This window comes from Polypterus senegalus, chromosome 5 (genome assembly GCF_016835505.1).
Source record: "Polypterus senegalus isolate Bchr_013 chromosome 5, ASM1683550v1, whole genome shotgun sequence".
NCBI classification, from domain to species: Eukaryota; Metazoa; Chordata; class Cladistia; order Polypteriformes; family Polypteridae; genus Polypterus; species Polypterus senegalus.
Window position 1 is genome coordinate 155,353,589 of NC_053158.1, and position 16,914 is coordinate 155,370,502.

The window sequence follows — 16,914 nt, forward strand, 5'->3', positions numbered from 1 at the left end:
ATACAATCTATAAATGAAGTGGATTATAAAGGAGGTCTATGAAGAAGCTAAGAGTTATTGTGGGCTGTGTGTAACATGTTTTGAATTTAGTTGAAGTGGGCTGCTTTAAAGAGGTCCAAGATTATACCCCTGATACAGCGCCTTTAATATATACCTTTATCACGGTGGATTGTAAAAGGAAAATAGAATGGCCTTCATGATTTTCTTAGAAATCACAGTCGTTCAATTCATTTTTAATTTAACTTGCTTATGGTTGCAGGAAAGCAGTGTCTAAAGATCTATATCAGGGTGACTATTTCATATAGAACTTTTTATAATAAAAATGACAAAAAAGAACTGTGCAGTAAATCCCAGTAGTGGTAGTAGTGGTAGTGGTAGTCGTAGTATTAGTGGTAATAGTACTGGTAATAGTGGTGATAGAATTGTTACATGTACAGAGTACTCTGGAATTCTGTCCTGCATCTCCGAGCAATGTACAACATGTCACCACTGATAAGCAATATTTTAGAATACATACTTGTATACAATTTCATTTTATTGAACAGAAACAACAAATCTCTCACTTTCTCTCTACAATTCTTTGTCTAGAATATGCAAATCAGTAACCTTCTTACCAAACAACAAGATTTTAAAAAACTATTGCACCTGTTCCATATAGAGAAGAATCACAGACCAACTGCTGCATCAAAATGAGTAAGAACCACTGATTTCAAAAGAGCACCCTATGATCGCTTCCAGCTACGGCTTTCATCACGATTGCCTCCTTCGGCGCATCTGCCTTGACTCCCCAGCTGCCTTCTCCCGTCTTATTCACACAAAACTCAACAACTTGGTGGATACTGGATCCTTAGGGAGATCTGTATCATCCTCCGCTACCCCTTAGCTGTTCAGCAGGGAAATGATCCGCCCCAAGAATGATAATCACTCGTTCCTCTGTGGGCCCCGAGTGCTTGCCTCTGCTCCTCTGTACGGGCTGACAGAGTACTACCTTCACCTTCTGTTTGGCTACTTCCTTTTAGGCTTCTCTCTTTTTTCGCCTTCTCTCTAATTCAGTTTCACCTTAAATACCTTCATGGGTCCAGCCCCTCAATCGTGAACTGCAGGAAACTAATAAACCAATCAAGACAGCCCAATCCCTCACCTGCAGGTGTGCCCTGTCTCGATCACTCCACCAACCTCCCACAGCCACACAAGCACACCCACAGAGATCGAGCCGGCTATTTATTTAGATATTTATTTATTTACAAACTGATCACAAATCGCTGAGCTGCGGACCCTCTATATCACACACTCTCAGGTTCAAGAATGTCATTCTTAATTAAATATTCCAGTTCATCTTCAGCATTTGCTCAAACTGCATTGTTATGGTTTAGTATGGGTTGTTACATTTCAGCCAGGGTTCCCTGCCTGGCTGGGGCTCATATTCTTGTGTGATGTGTTTTTTTTGATAATCTGAGTCTTTTATTTATGTTACCTCTGACGTGCTGTTCCCAATGCCTGTGTTATTTCTTTGTGTTTCGTGGGTGGTTCCCTAAGAGGTAGGACCACCTGCCCTTCAAATCAAGGGACTGCCCTCTGCCCTATAAAGGTTGGGACAACCTGTAGTCCTTTGCGGTTCATTGAAATGTGCTTGGGCATTGGTAAGCTATTCTTGTAATTTCTTTTGCTGTATATCTGGTCTTTTTATCTCTGTGCTCTATTTCTTTGACCATTCTTTGAATTTGCAAATGGGAATTGTTTGGTGTAAGTAACATACTATTCTATAAAATACAATATGGCTATTTCAAGGGCCTACACCATTATACCATCACCACCAGCTTGTATTGCTGACACAAGACAGGATGGATCCATGGATTCACAGTGTTTAAGATGAGTTCTAAACCTACCATCTGCATGTCACTGAAGAGTTCAAGTTTAAGCAAATCAGGCGACACTTTTTCCAGTTTTCAGTTATTCAATTTTGATAATCACCTCCACACCTCAGGCACATCTTCCTGTTCTTAGCTGTCAGGAGTAGACCTGGGTGGCCTTCTATCCACTACAAATTCTGACATGTTGTGTGTTCCAAGACCCCCATTTACTGTTTTGAGTATCATTGCCCTTTCTTTTACCTTGAGACTAATGTCTGACCATAATCCTCTGGCCTTTCTTATTAACAGTTTGCAGCTGACATCCATAACATTCTTATAGGAATAACATTTATGAAATTTCTTTACATCCGTTTATTTTTATTTTTATTGAGGTGCTGGGATAGGTTGTCTTCTAAAGGGAGTGAGGCTTTTTGTGGTATTTGCTATCATCTTAAACAAACTGTTTACCACCACAGAGAACATAGAAAATGATAATAGTAAATACACGCACACCACTATTGCAGTTCAGTTAAATGATTTTTAATTTATTGCATACAGAAGAACTGCTGCACTTCACATCTTTGTGTTGACATCAATTATCTGAAAAATATAAAAAAGCAAAAATTTGAGTAAGTGGAAAAAGTACTAAATATTTAAGACCTTTGTTGTTTATATTTTTTAATATTCTTCCCTGTACTTTTTCACCTTGTTTTTTCAATTACAGAGTCATCACAGGACAAAAGGTGCATGGGCAAAAGACAACCTTAGATAGGATGCCAGTCTGCCATCCCCTTCACCCACTCATTGATCCATTCATTTATTTTCCAGTAGCCTTTACTACCGTAATGGATGGACCAATCCACTAATGGTACAGCTTGTTCATACAAGGCCAGCTTAGAGGTGCACAACATAATGCAACCTTCTCAAGTCTGCTAAACCCAGTTGAGGGTAAAAGGTGGCCGTAGTCTGAGAGCAAGACAGGAAGCAGCCCTGAACAGTGCCAGTCCATTGCACACCCACTCACACTAAGTATGCCAGTCCTGAATATGTGACAGGGAACACGTTCAGTGCCTTAACTTTCAAATGTCTTCATTGCACAGCCACAGCCACAATGAAGCTGCAAAAACCTGAGGCCCAATAAATGTTATTATCACATTACAATACATTGCCTTCCTCTCTGAAGATGGAAACCATAATGCTAATACTCACGTTAAATATCCAGTCCAAGAAAGCTGACACCCGTGTGAAAACAGTTGGCTTCTGAAAGTAGTTGCATCCAACAGGACCAAAACTCACAATGCCTTGAACAGACCAGGCTCCATTTGTCATGCAATTCAGCGGACCTCCAGAATCACCCTTTAACAGATGTCAGGATTAGTATGCACATACTCCAAAAGACTTAATTATTACAGCAATGATTTATTGTTTCTTCTTTAATTAGGAAAATTCTATAGTGTATTACAGTGGAGAACCTGTGCAGTGCTGATATCACATAATAAAACACTTAATACACAAAGATAAAAGCCTGTCTAAATAAAACAAACATAATTTGGGAACGTGCATCTTATGAGCCAAAGCCAGAGAACAAAAACCTTTATGGACAGCCACATTTTAGTCAGAAATATAGAAATCAAATGAAATGAAAATGTGTGATTACTGTGTTAACATTTTCAAAGAAATGTTCAAATTGCTAATAAGAACTCCAAGCAAGCCATGTAATATTCATAATACATGTAGATTAGCACTGCTTCTTAATTACTTGTTACACACTTTATCAGTTAATTTATGATCATCACATGCTAAATCCTTTCATTTTTTTCAAATAATAGTTGCTATAAACATTTACCTAAATGTCACTAAAAAGATGTTAGGAATTCATAATGCAACAGAATTTGTACATTTTTGGCACTGTCCAATGAACCAGGTTCCAAAAGCTGTTCTGATTATTCATGAAATGCTCCCAAGGATGTTCATTCCTATGCTTTGTGGCAATAAATGTTGCTTCATTGTTTGTCTTTATTCTGCACTTCTGCATGCATTGATTTAAAAGCCATTTGTGCGAGAAAAAATATCATCCATTTCCTTCAAATGCATTTTTGAATAGCAGTTTAAGATTGTGGAAATGATTAACAGCCAAAAATTCTTTTATTACAGCATTTGGATACAGAGTTTACTAAATGTAAAGCAATTAATGTTTGGAACGAAGTGTGTTACATTACAACCTGTGTTTGCAAGACATAAAATATTCAAAATTGGGATTGACTTCTGCCTATCTTCATTTATTAATGTGATGGACTGTACTTTACATCAGGCTGGGATATGAATAACCTGCTGATATATTCAGCATTTGTCACTTTTTTATCTAAATGCACTAAACACACATATCTATATACAGTATATCATGTAGCCTTACCTTACATAGAATCATAGAGCACTGTCCACAATGTGTTTTATTAATACCTACATTCCATTCCATTAAATATTAACAATACACTTACTGTACAGTGGGGAGTACAGTGATACAATAAATTATGGGTGTAATATGACATTTTGGCTGGGGAGCCAGGCAAACCCTAAAAAAATATCCCAATTGAAACATCATGATTTTTTAATAATATTGTAGCCGCCACAGGGTAAGGCATTGTCAAGCACGGGTGAAATGTGTGTTGAAAGAAATCTCACAGTCCAAAAGTTTCTTTTAAAATATTTAGTGAAAATTAAAAGCAAATAATCCACACAAGAATAAAAGAAAAAATAGTTACACACGTAGAATAAACGGCAAAAAAAAGGAAAAATGTATCTTCTATAAACTTAGCTTTTCTTGAGAAACTTTAGTTATTTCTATACTTAAAGGTTCTTAATTTCTTCTTCTATATGCTTTAAGTGTACAGAACAGCATTTAAATAAACAAGTTTTTTTTATGTGTTACTTCACACATTCAAAGAGCCCGTAGGCCATCAGGCAAGGTCACGTGTGCAAGCACGATCACAAGCATGGTTAAAAACCGTATGCCTCTACACCTTACATGTGGCAAGGCTGTCACTAAATGAACAATAATGTTTACTCAAAGCTGTTAGAAATGGCAAGAATATACCAATACAATTGTACTTATGGGGGTTATAGGAACCTCCCATTGTTTATGCATTGTCATCTAGTCAAAATATTTATGACTGTTATAGAACTAGGAAAATGGCTCTTACAAATATAAAGATATAATATAAGCCAAATCTCACTTACATTAACAAATTTAAAACTTTGAAGTTGCGAAAAAGCGCACACATACTATGATATGTAAATCACAGAATTTTTAATTTTTTTTTAGTTTTTTCACTTCTTATTGTAATTATGGCAAAATAAGCACTTTCTTATTGTTTAAGCCCATTAGAAAATGTATGCATGACATAAAAGTTGGGTGCATGCTGGGATTGGTTTACTTGTTTTGACTGGTAGAATGTTTATAATGTTTTTATTTACTTCATGGAGAAGAAATTTTTGTTTACTAAATATTTTTTAACAATGGTGTGTGACGTGTCTTAAAGGTGGGCACATGCGTGCGACTCTACAGCCGTATAAATAACTTGGACTGACTACTGAGGATCTGTTCACAAACAGGAGCAGTTATCTGACGTTTAAAATAGGAAGATTTTGTATAAAAAAATATGTATATATATAAGTTGAAATAACCCCTCATAAGTTAAATTTGAAATAATAGACTAACTTGGATCGAAGTCATACAGAATGTTTTACTCTTTGTTTTATAACCAACATGCAAGAGGGAGAGGATGGATTTAATTATTGTATATGTTGATTATTAAGATATTTACATTTGCTGTGGCCTCAAAATAAAAAAGAAAAAAAATGTTGAGGAAAAAAGCACTTTTTAAGGGGGTAGGTCCCTGGGACATTCCTTACGCTCCACCTATGCAGTAAAAATCAGCAAGTACAATGCAGAACTTCTACCTGACATCCTGAAATAATCCCATCTCCACCAGCGCACACCATTGTGTTTTTCACAGTGTCTCCCCACCAGTTATTCATTGAACACAGAGGATATTCCACCACTGGAATAACGGCTTCTTGTAGGATTGCAGGAATGCTGCCACCAGCTGCCAAAGTTAATGAAAGCAAGAGGTGAAATAAAATGTACAGAAACAAATCCACAATGAATAAAAATACATTTTCACAAAATCATCCATGATTTGTTAAGCATGGGTGCACCTTTCACTAAAGTCAGATTTAGTTTGAACCTTTGCACTTAGGGAAGAGATGTGAAAAACCTTGAACTGCTAGGCTGCTCTGCTGACCTAGCTTCCTAAAAAAGCTTATTGTTCTTTATGCTTTCATCAGTCATCTCCCTGTTTTTTCTTTTCATTCCATACCAACATCTATCTGGTATATTCACACATGAGTAGATCCAAATAATATAAGAAACCTGACTATACAATGAATAATTCCTCCAAAATAATACATTGCCATTCTGGTTTATGATAGCTTTTACGTGTCCTGACTGTCACTAACTTACTACTTTTGTCATTCATTATTTGTAGATTGCAGTCTTGTGTCTAAATGGTACTGTCTTGATCATTATGTCATTTTTCATGTGGTTTTGGAAATCTCATTTGATGTTTTCCTATAACTTGAGATAATGTGGCAAGTAACACTTTAAAACATGAAGCAATACTGCTGCAAGTCTTTATGGTTTGCTACAGTTTCCAGCTGTGTGACATACTTTAATGCCAGGGCCGGCACGTGGGGTGAGGTGTAGAGGCGCTCGCCTCATGTGGCACTTTGTTAACGACATTTTCATGCATTTGTTAACAGTACAAAATAATGATACAAAACATTCTGAGCCTTAAGAATTGCAAACACACCTGGCTCCTTATGTATATACCATCTTTAAAAATTGTGAGGAATGTTTAAATTTTAAAAGCTTCAAATTTCACACAGCACAGTTCACATAGCATCACTGTACAGTAAGCTTGCAAAAATCAAAATGGTGAATGTGCGTTTTGAATATCCATATTAGTGCCTGATATCGGTGTCTGTTTTTAAGATTTTCGGGTATCATATTGGGAATACTGTATATTAATTTGTAAAATGTTGTTAATTTCTGGAATGTTATTAAGGGGTCAAATGATGTGTACAATGAACGTTAACAAATAAAACTCAAGTTGGTAACATGTGTGTTTAATTAAAAAAGGCAGAACAGAGTTTAAAGGGCCAAGGAAGAGAAATGTTTTATTTTACATTTAATTTTGCAATTGGAAAACTGAAAATTATTTTTGAAGGGTGATTAATTTATAAATTTTTATTGGTTTGAATGCCTATTTTGTATGTTTCATTCTTATAAAAATAAATGTTTTCAATGATTTTAAATATATGTTATTTATTATTATGTCCATTTTTATGAGGATGCAATGTGTCATCAGAGTATTGTATTGTGAGGCCTATATCACAATATTTTTTGTGGATTTAGGGTATATGTTTGTGGTAAGAATATATGGAGGGGGGCACAGAAGGCAGCAAAAAAATGATTTGTCTCTGGCAGCTTTATTTAAAGCTTTAGCCCTGATTCCAGGGAAGCAAAGCACAAGCAAGTACTGAACAAAACACTGACCCACTGCAGGGCATCATCATTCAAAATGGAGTACCAGGAAAAAATAAAAATATGGTGACACAATGAAACCTGCAACACCACACAGTCAGGGACTGAGCTAAGATTTCAGCCTAGAACTTTCAAGGTGTGAAGCTGTAGCAGAATGATTATTGATAATTAAAAACATAATAATTAAAAAAGTAATATTAATCTTGTTCTGAATGACTGTAAAAAAAGACTGTAATTTTAATAATATGACATGTAATATAAAAAAATTTCTTACACTTTTGACATTTCTGTAACCATTGCTAGCTTTTTACAATGTGTTCAGATTTTTCCATTTGGATTGTTTTTTACTTTTTTGTGCTCTTCCATTGGAATTAGCAAGAGTAATAAGAGAGTAAAGTGGTTAGAAAATATAAACAGTCACGCCTGCATGATCGAGGTATGTAATAACATGCCAGGGCGAGAGGGGGTGCTGTTACTAACATTCTCTTCTCCTTTGCTCCCTGTAGTTCCCTGCCCAGTGGGGGGACTTAGCCCCGCCCCTTCCAGTTCCTCAGCAGTAAGAAATCCGGCTGCCCAGAGGGAGGCGTCTTTTATTACGCGAGCAACCCGTTCCTGTAATTGAGCCCTAATTCTGTGGCTGAGATTTGAATGAGATATGTTTCTAGCCGTTAGACAAAAATATAAACAAAACACCAAGAAGTGTTTCTTTTATTGGATTTATTTTTTTGTTAATTAAATGGGATGATTTGGTTGACATCCCAAATTGTATATTTTGTGATCTGTCTTACCCCACCTCAACATTTTTATATATACGAGGGGAAGTCAAAAAGTAAAGGGATTTTTTTAATTTGTCTTTTCAGAGTTTGGTAACACTGCTCGTATCCATCGCTGAATGAGTGTAGTCGCCAACACTTCTATACAACGTGTAACTCTTATTCCCGCGTTATTCGTTGGAGTGAAGCAGACCATTAAACATGACAGCTCCATTGTCGATCTGCACCAAGGAGGAAATGAGGGTAGTGATTCGCTTTTTGTTTGCGGAAGGTGTTAAACCTGCGGACATTATTCGTCGAATGCAAGCACAGTATGGTGACAACTGTTTATCGTGAAGCAAGATCTACGAATGGATAGAGCGCTTCAAACAGGGAAGAACTTCTTTATGTGACGAAGAAAGATCGGGCAGGCCATCAACGTCAACCACTGAGGACAATGTGATAGTCGTTGATTGCAAAATTGGTTGCAGATGTAATCGAAAAACTTTTTTCCGACGGAATCAAAAACTTGTGAAACGTTGGGAAAAGTGCATTGAAGTCCAGGGAGGTTATGTAGAAAAATAAGGTACATTTCACATATCTATCATTAGAATAAATGTCCCTTTTCTCAAATGCCCCTTTATTTTTTGACTTCCCCTCGTATATATATCTCTGTAAATACACAAATTTATCTTCCTTTAAGTCCAAAACACATCTTTTTCCTCAACATGACCATTTCTTTATTCAAACCTGACAGTCTTTACTCATCAGTTCAACTTTAAAATAATAATTGCTTTATAATCTGTGTTATTAACAATTTTGATATTTTATTATACTGTATTGTATAATCTTGACTATCTTTGGAAAGGGACTTGAGTCTATGCTATTATTATGATTACGTTTTGGTGCAGTAAACAACAATTGTTTAATATGAAAGTGTGAGTTTAAGATGGATGTCAAATATTTCCAAATTGTATTTATGCATTTGAAGTAGTCTCAGAAACAACTAGTCTTTCCACACATTTTAAAAATGCTACATTTTTGAAAGGGGAACAGTCATAATGTTCATTATTTAATACAAAAAAGTACTCTTTCTTGTAGGAACTTTCAAAAATCATGGTGTGAAACAATGTAGCTTTTTCAACATAAATCAGAAGAAAAGACCAGTCCAGTGTCATCACTGGTCTAGTACTGAGGCAGGAGAAGAACTCAAATGTGATGGCTAGGAGGTGGGCTGGCTCTCTACAATTTAGTTCACACCACCACACTGATTCTTAGGATCTGAGTTCTTTCCCCCAGGTCCTTACTCGACCAGTGATGTCCCCGATCCGCTCTTTTCTGGCGATTTATATGACCACCAGCTGCATGGTTTCACACCACAATTTTTTTCAAAGCTCCCACATGACAAGAGTATATTTTAGTTATTAAAAGACAGAAAATGGTGAATATTGTAGTTTTCCAAAAAGTACCACATTCAGCACAAAACTTAAACTGAAACAAAGAAATGCTTCTTATTTTTGTCAATTGCTCTTAGCCTTGTGCTTTTGTTTTCTTCTCTTTGGCTACTTTCTTGTTTTTGTAAACTTAACTGTGAGACACGCTTTTCTATTAAGTTTTTATTTTCACCATCTGTGCAAGGCTCAGAATGAACACTTTTATAAATATCACTTTATATCAATAAATTGAAAAAGAAAATTAATCATTCATTCGTCATAAACTGAAGGCTATATAAACCTGTCATTCAACTCATTTATTGTATAGTACACGCTTATTAACAAATCATATTTAATATTTTAAACTTACCTTGAGTCAGACCCCATCCAGTAATAACGCATGGATGGTTATGAGGTACAATTTCATCATATGTTGGCAGATTGGCTAACTCAACATAGCCGTTATTGTAAACTGGGTACTGTAGGCGTATCAGGGCAATATCATTTCTTAAAAAATAAATATTAGAAAAATTAATAAAACAGCAATACAAGAACAAATTAGGGTAGCATACTGCAAATGTCTCATTGATTTTAGTCAATAATCTGCAATGGACTGGAAGTCTATTCAGGTTTTGTTCCTGTCTTGCACAAACGCAAGATACTAAACTAGATAAGCGGGATAGAAGATGAACAGGTTGGAAACTGAGGCACAGAGCAAATTAAGTATATCTAAATATATTTTATACAGTAGTATTACAGTAGTAATTAGACATTTCTAAACTGTGTTATCTGTGTAAAATAATTGCCTTTATAAGAAAGTACGTGTAATGGGCTAGAATTCAATGCTTTAAAGAAAATTACATTTCTGTGTGTTGCTTGGTGTAATGGGCTATAAACTAGTGTTTTAAAGAAAAGGCAAAATTTCTACAATGACTACAGCACTTCAGGAACTGAATTTGACACCCTAAATTATGGAGCTGCTGCATGAAATGATGTATTTCATGTTGATTAGCACATGCAAGTAATAATTTCACTTTTAATCTGTACATGTGGCAATAATACTGACCCTGTAAACTTATTAGAGCCAGTCCTGTTAGCACTGAGCGCAAGACAGAAACTAACATGGAAAGGTAGCCAGTTCATTGCAAAGTATAATCCTAACTATTTATGAATTTTAATTTGTAAAGTACAGAATTTCTCACCCATTGCTCAGATCATAAGGGTTCCACTGCTCATGGACAAATATTTTATCTGCTGGGATAAACAACTCACTGCCTTCATATTCAAAAAGATTGTAATCTCCTAGAGCAGCACGGTAGATTTTTCCTCGAGGACTGTAAAGACAATGCAAAGTTATATTTGTAAACAGAATTTACCTTTTTAACTTATACTTCAAAAAACTGATTAGCATACAATAAGATTAAAGGCAAACATGTATTTTATAACTCAGTCATATTTTTTTAGTATGAGAAACAGTTATTGAATGGATTAAAAATGTACACGGACAGCATTTTCAGAAGCAAAAAATAAAATGTATCTCAAGTACAACTGCCAGAACTAAATAACATTATTCCTGAGGCATAGCACCTATCAGATGGAAGGCTTATGGCCTTACTTACCTGTCTACACAGTGAGCTGCTGTCATCACCCACAATGGGTGAATCAGACTGCCTCCGCATGTATGGTAGTAGTAAGATGGGTCAGACTCATACGCAAACTGCAGTGAAACCTGTTGAAAATAAAAAAAGAAATGTTTTTTGCGACAATTCTGAGAGCTCTCTCCAAATTACACAGTACGCGTCTTAATCTAAAATTATTTTTATTTCAATAATTATTCACATGGTTTATGATTGAAATGTATATACTGTATTAAATTTATATACCGTAGTTAGCATTTTCTTCATATGGTGGAAAATTATGCAGTAACAAACTGAAAATCGATTATATGATCAGATGCTGCACTTTTTTCTAGAAAGCAGCAGTACCATCTGCTTGACTTTATAATGTTAGTTATATAATTGAAATATTAGAATTGTTATGAAAAGTTAATTCTTACCTGCATGTCCAAGTAACATTCATTGTAGCTTTCACACTGTGAAACATTACATTTAGAAATTCTTACACTTGGGGACGCTAGGGGTCACTGCTGCCCCTTTAACCCAACAGACAGACATGCAGGACACAGGGTAAAAACACTAAGAAGTTATTTATTCCTTTCTTTCTTCTTATACAGTGTCCTCCAAGCACCACAGCCACTATAACCACGTAAATAAGCAATCGCAATAACCACTACACAATATTTCTCTCTCTCTTTCTTTCTTCTCCACACCTCCCAGCAAGATTCATCCACCTCCTCCCCAGTCTGGCTCGCCTGCTGGGTTCATAGCAGTCATTTATATATGGTCCGACCTGGAATTGCTTCCGTCCTTCTATCCACGTGACTTGCCAGCACTTTCAAGTAAGATAGAGAATTTCAGTTTTTCATTAGCCCAGAAGTACAAGATGTCTCCATGATCCGAAAGTACTTCCAGGTTATGTAAAAAGTATAATTTCCTAGGTCCTCCGGCAGTGTCTCCTGGTGGCACCCACAGTACCCAGCAGGGCTGTGAAGCCAAACTCCATATCCCATGGTGCCCTACAGGAATCTGGTGTACCGCTATGATGTAGGGAAGTCGCAATCTAGCATCTTGGAGGAGGCAGTGTCTCACAGTAGCTGCCTTCCCCATCCTTCCAGTCCCTAGGCATACCGGCCAGGTTTAGCTGCCGGCCGTCTATTACACGCAGCATGTGTTACATTTAAACTTTTTCCATATTAACTTATTGCATAAAAAATTATACTCCATCTGCAATTGCTATAAACATGTAGTTGTACATGTTTTGTCTTTCTCCTGTTGTGTAGTTAACTTGCCAAATTATTCTCTAGGTAGAAAACAAGCTCCGCAAATGTGAGTACAGCGCACAGAACAGAGACATGCAGATGTCTGCATTTATAAATCAAAGTTCTTAGACGGAGAAGATCCTGTAGAACAGGTTTGTCCGAGGAACTTGCATAGAGTAGTGGAGTAACAGACATGAGTGAACAGTGAAAGTAGACATTCTAAAAGCCTTCTGCACCAATGATTGATGTTTAGTATATAATCTGTTTGCACCACTAGTAAAATAAAAGAATCTGATTAATAGCTTGTTAATTGCAGATTAAAATCAAAGAATCCAGGTTAGAGTGGGTCGGTATTGTGATGTTTTTTCAGTGGAGCCGCTTATTGTCGCAGTTTTTAAAATATATTTATTGCACAGTGAGTAAAATTTAGAAATTTGCAAATAAGACAAAAATAAGAGCGATTGAAAAAAATCACAAACTTAAAGGCAAGACTTGGGTGTAGCGTTTAGACGATATAAGCAATTATCAAATATTCTATATTAAATCAGATCATTTTGACAACAACTAACAAGTGTATTTGTCAACTTACTGTAAGTAAATGAATAAGTAAAAACTATAAAACACATTTGCTTCTAACTTCATTTTTAAATCATACCAGGAGTCACTCTTAATAAACTATGATCGGAGAATACACTCCTAATTTACTAGAGTTGAGCCACGTTCTCTGTGAAAAACAACAGATATAAATCATGTCGGCAAGAATTGTTTGCCCATCATAACTGTTGACTGTAGGTGTTGAAGTGAGAAGTCAAGCAAAATGACACCTTTTATTGGCTAACTAGAAAAATGACAATATGCAAGCTTTCTAGACAACTCAGGTCCCTTCTTCAGGCTGACTAACATGGTTCAACACCGTGGACTATAGTTGTTGAAATTTGCAGTTCATTTTCATTATTCCTTAAGTTTATGTTACATTAGAGAGGACTAGTCTGGACAATGCCTCTTACCTGCCACATCCATTTCTTTGGTAAAGCATTTGTTCCACCAATAACTCTCTCTGTTTTCTGTTCATTGTGGACAGTGTAATCAGTTGATGCACATTTTGAAGATATGACCCCTGAAAGCAAACAAAAAATCAAATTTTGAAAGATTTTAAGCAAAGTTTATTTAGTTGATAATATTTTTTAGCTTCCAAAATTAACTTTCAAGATTTCCATATCTTGTTTAATAAAATGGAGCAGACATGACTCACTTTGTGACCCTGAGAAGTCACTTAATGTGCAATACACCACTCCAACAGTTGACATATGGAAATTACAATCTCTATGCTCTTGTGATTTGTAAGTTTTAAGTGAAAGTGTCATTTAAATATAAAAAAGGAGATACTCTATATTTTGCATATTTCAGAACACAAATCCCAATAACATACAACGTATTATAGTCAGAACATTTCAGTTTCACCACTACCTACAAAGACTTTACAATGAGACATTTTTACTTGTGATATTTGTAATGTAGACATTATTTGGGCTGTTTCTCCAAAAACAATAAAATTTTCTCAACATGTCCTAATTTCAGTTTTTCTCTCACATACAGACACACGATAGATTGTTCTAATTATTAAAGGCACTGTGTAAACATTCATAAAGGCAAATTTACCATAGTTCCTTTAACGTCTGCAACACAGATGCTACAAGTGCCCTTATTTCCCATTATGTCCCAGTTTTCAATAGGTATTTTTAATCATTCACATTTACATATACATAAAGAAAACAGTTGGCTCTTCAAGAAAACGCATACACTTCTGCCGTGCAATCATGTACTGTGGTCTCAGATATTAACATTTACAGTTCTCCAATGAACAGTTTGCCAAAAGTCATCTCTTCAAGCAGTTCATTCAAAGTCTTAGATATCTGTATCGATTGTGCTTACTAAATTTCAAATGTAAGTGTTCTACATTAAGCAAAAAATCCTCATGCCCTGAAAAAAAATTATATATATATAAATTATATATGATGTTGTATCGAAGCTAGTGCATTATCAAATGTATTTAATTGCATTATGTACTTTAGTTCAGACATTCTTAACCTTACTGCACAACTAAATACTTGCTTATACTGTATGTCTTGTATTCTTTGTACAGAATGCGTTAGTTGAGAAGGGATCAAATCTTATCATTTAAAATGACACATTAGGCCATTGGGAAATTTTTCAAAGCCTTATTCCCTCATGCTGTGATAAAATTAGCCAATAGCTACACCATCTTGTTCTTTCTAAAGGTTTAATTAAACTGTTGTGTCAAATTGAAAGAGTTCCACCAAGATAATAGACCCTGATTTAAGAATCCCAACAAGTACAAAGTGTTATTAAAAGTACACTACATGCAAAAAAAATAGTAATTGTGATAAAATTGTCAATAATTATAATTTTTCAATGTATTTTACTTAATGTTTTATACACTTTATAATGTGTTACTGTTAACAACTATTCAAACATATTTGATCCTACTATATGAACATTTCATCACTGATTGTGTACCAGTCTGGATCCCCTCATTTACACAACATGAATTTTAAGATGAATCTACTCTCTATATATATAAAATCCTAAGCCTAAAAGTGCAACAATTTTATGTGATGTTTTTATGTCACTTTTTTGTCACGCTTTAAATCAGGCTTATTTTAAAACCTGCATATATATGTTTGCTATCATTCTTTTCAGAATTTATCGAACTTTACTGTGATGTTGTTAGATTTTCAGATTCTTATTACATTTTGAAATTATAAACTAAATATCAAGACAGTTGTGGTTTTTAATATGAAGAAAGTTGTGGTTTTTATTTTTGATGGAGTAAACTTTCTTTCACAGGAACAAACTATAAAAAAAAAAAAAATCTATTCATAACACCAATGTTTGTATTTAGGTGATTTAATTAACTGAAGGCTTACTAAACCCCCAACCAGTATTATATAACCTAACAGGATATGTTTTGAGTGTTGTTGGAAAGCTGCAAAAAATTTTCTGAAGTTGTAATTTTTAAAAATTAAATATAAATCTCTGAATAATTAAGTTAATTCAATTAGGCTATTATGGTTTTATGAAATACACTGCAATATTTAAAACATCTTTTTTAATTATTACACTTTCTGTCCAAATATCAGATAAAATTAACTCAGTGGTTGTCAGATATTCTCCTTATTGTGCAAAGAAGCACACATTTTGAATCTTAAGATGGTAGGGAAACGCACATAAAACCATGGGAGAGCAGGCAGAATAAACCAGAAGCTGGCCCGGCTACAATTAAAAATGGTATTTAAGTGCTGTAAGAAGGTAGGGCTGCCTGTTGCTCTTCCAAATCACCTTTAACGCATATTCAGCATGTCGGGCTATACTGTATATTAAAAACAACAGATATACTCCACTATATGCCTCTAAAAAATCAATGATATGTCCTAAGGGGAATAAAATGAAAAACTATTTGTCTTTTCAAAAATAACTAAGCCACAGCAAAAGTTAAAAATGATTGTTTATATAATATTCATACAAGCTACATTAGTTTTTTACCCACATGGCCACATTCTCACGTTTTGTCTTATTAGATTTTTACAGTTGCGATCTCTTCAGCATTGGTATTCTCATTAAACAGGAGCCCAAAGTATTGTGGTGTTTCTAAAATATTTACTTACCGTAGCAGGCCAAAAGTATTATATACTTGAACATCTTGCCCGGGAATTATGAGGATTTATTCTCCCACTCATGCTATTTATATTTTTCCACAGTGATAAGAAAAGTAATTACCATGGAAAAACTGATATTGTTGGCTTCTGAGCCAACGCACTAACTTCAGCGTTTTACAAATATAAAAATAATTTGGCCAGTTTTCATTATGCACACAAAGGCTGAGTTTCAACATTAAACTGGAAAGGACCTGTCAGGTCGTTGTCACATTGTTTCAGATTTATTGTGCAAAGAAGCACACATTTTGAATCTTAAGATGGTAGCAAATTTTTAGCATTTTGTATGAGCACTATACAGGTATCACAGAACAGAAAGTTATGTGTGAATAATCATGATCTGATATGTTTTGAATCCTACTAAATCAATAAATCTAATGAAACATTAAACAGATTGCATTTTTGTTGTCCTAGTCCTATATTTATCAAGAAGAACACCATTCATCTATCTGACACTTTTCTTAACCTTTTTATCCAGGGTAAGATGGACAGGTGGTTGTAATCCCAGCAATCATTGCTAAATATGATAAAGATTAGATAAAGTACAACATTTTTTTTCTTTTATGTTGTAATTGCCAATTCATTATTGAGCTCAGTCTGACTTTACTGTCTCTTATCCTTTGCTGTTGGAGACATTCAATAATGACGCTACTTTAAGATAA

At 35.0% G+C, this 16,914-nt stretch overlaps 1 protein-coding gene across 1 annotated transcript; it reads right to left on the reverse strand.

The window, feature by feature from the left end:
* Positions 1-2,368: 2,368 nt before the first annotated feature.
* On the reverse strand, positions 2,369-16,238 carry LOC120530016 (elastase-1-like). The gene is made up of 8 exons (XM_039754186.1): positions 16,205-16,238; positions 13,526-13,635; positions 11,260-11,369; positions 10,843-10,974; positions 10,011-10,147; positions 5,811-5,956; positions 3,060-3,206; positions 2,369-2,450 (listed from the first exon to the last, which is right to left on the reverse strand). Exons 1-8 carry the CDS (start codon positions 16,236-16,238, stop codon positions 2,424-2,426), a joined length of 843 nt encoding a protein of 280 aa, XP_039610120.1. The 3' UTR covers positions 2,369-2,423.
* Positions 16,239-16,914: the final 676 nt, after the last annotated feature.